Consider the following 5,972-nt stretch of genomic DNA (forward strand, 5'->3'; position numbering starts at 1 on the left):
GTCATTTCCAAGTTAAAATAAAAAATAGATTTACATCTGTCGCAATAAAAGAGGAAACTTTCTTTAATGATGCACACAAAATCGTGCTCTGTCTCCACAAAAGTGCATATCTTATTAAAATCGTGCACTATACTATGACGGAACTTATATATGCGTAATATAAGGTCAGTGGAAAATTATTGGTTAACGGGTACGTAACCACGCCCATCGTCTATATATAGGTGCCGATGATTACGTGTAGACTTCGGAGTGTAATGTGTGTGGCCTATATAACGTTGTGTTTAAGTGCAGGATTAAGTATACGGATTAACCAGTGACTGCCTTGTTTAAACATGATGTTACATGTCAAACAAAGGTAAGTATTGTTTCCCATCTAGCGGACGATATGTATGTACAGTTCTTTAGCTTATGTGACAAGAATAAAAAATGAGAATCACTTCCTGGTTTGATGTATTGTTTCTACAGTATCAAAGTACGGAAATGTTCGAATTGCAATTAAGTATCTGATACATAAAAATCCTAACAGGAAATCTCTGAAGCCAATATTTTCCTTAAATTACTGTAATTAGATAAAATCATTGTAATGAATATAAGTAGTACAGGAAAATGGCTTTTAACATGTATTATTGAGGTGCTATATAATCTACAATCGGTCAATAATTCCTTGTATGGGTTACCGCTGTACTGTGCACTGCATATATGATATAATTGACAACACAGTTAAACAGAGCAACCGCGGTGTAAAATTTCAAGTAGTAGTTTTTTAGTTATTGTTATGGTTGTAGTCATGCAGTTCTCAAGACCTTTATGTGTCATTGACCTAGATAAAGAATACTAATTATTGGACTGTTTCACAGAGTTCGGATTGTTATTGTACAGTGTCTGCAGGGCTTGGTGTCTATATTGCTGTGATACTAATTATTGTTAGAATAACACAATGATGTATGTAACGTTTTTTTCAAAATCATATACAAACATTCATAGTTCGACTCCTGATAGCGTACGGGTATAATTTTGTTATGTGATAATGTGGCTTAATAATAGTGTCTGGAGAACGATAAGTAAGATAAAAGGAGTAAGGAATGTCTAGATTGATTAACCCATCTTGTCTGTTTTCCACAGTGACATCCATATGTGCTATACAAATACTTTTGTCAAAACCAGTTACTGATGTACATCGCCAGTGCACTGATAAATAATATGAAAACAAGAAGGTAAATACAGTTTTATATAAACTAAGAAGCTCTGCCAGTAATTTGAAATAGGATTTATGTGATTCCTACCTAGTTAATAGCCCTGTCTGTAATTGTGGTCGTTCTGTTGTTAAGTGTACTCACTTATTCCTATACATTTGTTTATTTATTTCTTTAAAACTATATCCTAGATTCTTGTGTAACATTCGCAGTGTTATTTGATACCATTCTATAATTTACTGACTATTTCATTGACGTGTCTGTATATTTGGGTTTCCTTATGATATGGAGAGGGCATTCATAGGTTATGTCTGTTGCGTACTTCCACGTGTTGTCAAAATCCTGACAATGAAATATTCTGAAATGAAACGGAGTTTCCAGATTTTATTTCTCTACATCTGTTCGATCTCAATCATTGATTGGTAAGGGGACTTTGTGTTGAAAATATAGCGGGGAAAAAAATTGAGTTTAAAATTTGAAATCCTCCCCCTTTTAAAAGGGAAATGTAATTAAAGTCGGTATGAAAAGTCATACATTACATATAATTACATTAAATATTATAGTAAAATATTGTAATGGACAGACTGTCGTTATCCTGTTATTACTAATACTATCGTATTCAAAATCAAGGATGAACATTATTTTGACTATATTATATCCACTTAAAAACTTAAAGTGATATGAGGAGGTTCTAGAAATGTTCATGATGTAAATACGTCCTGGTATGGCCATTACCAAATTGACTTGACAAGATCAGATTAGTTGGCGACGCTGTGAAGTCTTTATCATACAATCTCTGTAACACGTGGAACCGAGTTCTTTCACTTTAAACAATTTTTTATTTCCTCGCTGACTTATCTTTTATGTTACGAGTTTCATATAAGTACGATGTAATAAGAGTAATGTTACAAAAAGTATAAACAATTGCATGATTTCATTTTTAATTAGGAGGAACACTTTCATATGGAAAGTTGAATAAAATGGCGTCGGAAAGTGACTTCAAAAAACTGTTGCTGGATATAATTGATCAGTTAGAGAATAGTAAGGGTAAGTAACTCTTGCTTTGGAAATCATTGACAAGGATGTTACACACTTTGAAAAAAAAAAAGACAGTAAACATCTTTGCTTTCCTAACTGAGTTGAATACATTCAGACGTTTTTCTATAACGAAAGTAATTAATTGATAATCATAAACAATTCCTTTAGGTTTTGTAAAGCGGTTGGCATTTTATCTTTGCTCGAATTTAATAATGACATTCTCATATTTTATTTGTAGAAACTTTTGAAGACCTGAGGTATATTGTACGAGAACATAGGAATATTTCTGAAGAGGATAGTTTGGGGGATACAGCAAAAGAATTCCTAGAATGCCTAGAGAATAAGGAAATTATAAGCAAAGACAACGTAACTTATTTAAAAACTGCATTCAAGGAAATAAAACACTGTAGGAACAGAAATAAAATCCTTTGTATGCTTTGTGAATATGAAAGCAAGCAACAAATGATCCACTCAGGTATATACATACATGTATAGATAAGCAATATATCAATTCTTTGTTTTATATATATATATTATCAGCTATTTACCTTTCCCGTTGATGTTAAATTTGTAAACCCAAATTAATCATTTTTATTATTGTATAAATGTTTTTAATCTGCTTTGTCCTTTTACCGAATCCTAATAATATTTACCGTGTATCTTTATTTTAAATTCTTTACACTCGAGACAAAGACTGGTAGATATATCTCTTATTTCGTGTGTCTTATTGTAAAACATTCCTTCATCATTCTTTCTTTTCTCTAAAATTTCTTTATCTGATATACAACTAATACTCTTACTCATTGTTTATGATGAAGTATGAAAAGTTAATTGTTTCCTTGTTCTAACAGCAAAGGAGAGTTCCATGTGGCAGGAGCTCGTGCCAAACTTCATTGAGACTGCAAAGTGTTATGAAGTTGAAGAACGTTTTAAAAAAGAAAACCTGGTAGTCTTAAACGGTAAGTGCTATCTCCCTAGGCCTGCACAAGATTCACAAGAAATTATGTTATCCTGAGATAATCACAACTTTCATCTCTGTAAAACTCTGTTTCTTAGATTTCTTTCATAGAAATCATCCTGAATACAGTTATGACCTTACGCCTTCGGATCCACGAACAATAGTAAATCTTAATACAAACTAATTTCTGTTATCTGGCTCTTGTAGGGATATCAGCTTCTGGAAAATCACAAATTTGCATTTGGTATGCTTCCAAATTTCGAAAAAAACAAACAACATGCAAACTTCGGTGTGTTAATGAAGATGACTTGTTAACCAGCTTCAGGGACTTTCTTGAATTTTCCAAGATGAAATTTGAACGACGGACAGAAACAAAGGGAGACTACATTAAGCATATGGCGGAAGTTGCAATGTCTTTGATTGAGAGTGGAAACAAAATCGGAAAACAATATCTGTTTGTATTTGACGACGTCACTGAAATGACCTGTAAGGTGGTTGAACACATCATTCATTCATTTCAAAGTGCGGAGAATGTTAAAATACTATGCTCTACTAGCTACGCAAAATTCTACGAGCAATGTACTGATAAGGATGTTTTCGTGAAAGTGGAAGGAGTTTCGCCATCAGAAGCTCTGAAATTCTTTAAGGAACAAGTTAAAATGAAGAATTCAGAAAAGGACATCAAGGATTTAGCAATCAAAATGGGACATCTGCCATATGGTTTGGTTCTCGCAAATTCCTATATATTTACCACTGGAATGCCGGTGAAAAAGTATGTAGAACAACTCTCGCAGAAAGAATTTCTTGAAACAGTTGAAAAATTGATAAGAGGAACGAGTCAAGAATATGACAAAGGGTTGATTTCAGCACAGATGCTTGCCGTTAACAAAGTGGAGGAATCTTCATCAGTTCATGTGAAATCACTGTTGCGTTTCATACCTTTTCTGCATCACAGCAGAATTCCGATTAGGTTACTGAGAAAACTACTTCCAGAAATCATTGACAACAGGGACAAAGACACCGTTATTTATGACTTAATAGCGAACGTCCGAAAGTACTGTATTGGTGAAATTGAATCAGAAAACCACACACAAGCAATCTCCATCCACGCAGTAACAGCTTTGGTGTTAGAGCTCAGATTAACCGCGGATGAAAAGGAGACAGCCATACAGGACTTGCTGTGTTTCTTTTGCAAAAATATTAGTATTGATTGCAGGCTTCATTTAACTTTGACCAGCAACTTAGAATATCTGCCTCATGCTACGAAAATTACGGTACATGCAGTTCAGATTAAATCATCGAAAGAGCAAAAGTGCGTATTTCTCTTGTGCGCCCTTCACGCAGCCATTGGGGTGAGTTACAGAGTCGGAGGAATAGAAGGCTTATTAGCAGACGAACATTTAAACAAAGCAAAATCACTTTGTTTTCAGCTCATTGATGAACCTGATCCCGAGTCGTTTATGCTCACAAAAGAAGAAATCGATTCTTTAGAAAGCACAGGATATATTGGTGAAAGCAAGAAAGACTTATTCCGGTCAGACAGTACATTTAAAATATTTTCTCAACTTTTTGCAAATCAAGAAGAAATAACAAATGTTAAAACAGATCGCGAGAGTGAGTTAGAAAAACACTACCAAAACGCAAGAGCTAAAGATGCAAAAGTAGAATTATTGTACAATCGTCTAATTACTGTTTCAAAACAGCTCCCGAAAGATTTAATAGCAGATATCATTATAGAAACAGAAAGAACTGTACATGATTTGGATCATTTGGAAAAAGTTGCTGAATTACCCGAAAGACTGAAACATGTTGATGAACGTAAAAGAGGTCGACTAAGCGAGGAACTTTATGAAAAGCTGCTCACTAAAAAACTTGCGATGCCTCGAGATAAGTTAGGTGCAGTATGTGTTGTGGAAATGATGATCATCATTCTTTACAATAACGGAAGACACCATTACAATCAAAGAAAGTCAGAACAACAGTTGTCCTTGGTGAGCTGTAATGAGTTGCGACTTGCATATTTTCTTGGCGAACAATTGCAAAAGAACTATCCCGAATTTCCTTCTGTACAACGCCTTATCACCGAGAGAAACGGCATTTTGTATATTTGCCTTTACGGTAGCAAACAAACAGGAAAATCAGGGAAAGAGAATGTCACTGCCATGGACAAAATTATCCACAAATATGAAAAGATGCTCAATGCAAAAGAATCGAAATATTTTGAATACGGGATCATCAAAGTGAGCCAGCACCAACGTCTGCACCATGACGCAATGTGTTTGAAGCTTCTCCTAAAATGTTATACGAAACGGATAGCAAACGCCAGTAAAAAGGAGGACAGAGACCGTCACCATCAAAAAGGTGAGGAATACGCAAGTAAACTCGAAGAACTTCTACAGGATCGTCAAATGCGTCAGTGGCTGGCTGTTCCAGGGTTTCATGTGCAGCTAGCGAAGTTCTCCGTCAATTATGAAATGGACAGGGCTATCAATCATTTTAAACTGGCTGTTAAGCTGGAGGAAGAATACAACTTACAAAGGTTGTCCCATTTCAAACTTCAAGGTCAATTTGGTCTCGTAGAGTGTTATATCAAGGGGGAATCACCTTCTGATCTTGAGGAAGCTCGTAAAATTTGTGACATGTTGGTGTCCTCCCTCCACGAATCCAAGTGTAGCAACAATTATAAGAAAGCAGTAAAGTACAAGGAGACTGTGGAGGGGCTAGCAATGTCATGGAGGAAACAAGAGACAGAAGGCGCACAAGAAACAAGCAATATTGATTAG

General features: G+C 35.0%; 1 protein-coding gene across 1 annotated transcript; it reads left to right on the forward strand.

Moving 5' to 3' along the window:
• The first annotated feature begins 2,145 nt into the window (after nucleotides 1–2,145).
• Nucleotides 2,146–5,972, forward strand: LOC132552199 (uncharacterized). The gene is made up of 4 exons (XM_060216348.1): nucleotides 2,146–2,234; nucleotides 2,470–2,706; nucleotides 3,083–3,190; nucleotides 3,397–5,972. The coding sequence occupies exons 1-4, from the start codon at nucleotides 2,174–2,176 to the stop codon at nucleotides 5,970–5,972; spliced, it is 2,982 nt and encodes a 993-aa protein (XP_060072331.1). The 5' UTR covers nucleotides 2,146–2,173.

Source organism: Ylistrum balloti, unplaced genomic scaffold, assembly GCF_031769215.1.
Source record: "Ylistrum balloti isolate Yb309-2 unplaced genomic scaffold, AGI_CSIRO_Ybal_v1 Utg370240, whole genome shotgun sequence".
Classification (NCBI taxonomy): domain Eukaryota; kingdom Metazoa; phylum Mollusca; class Bivalvia; order Pectinida; family Pectinidae; genus Ylistrum; species Ylistrum balloti.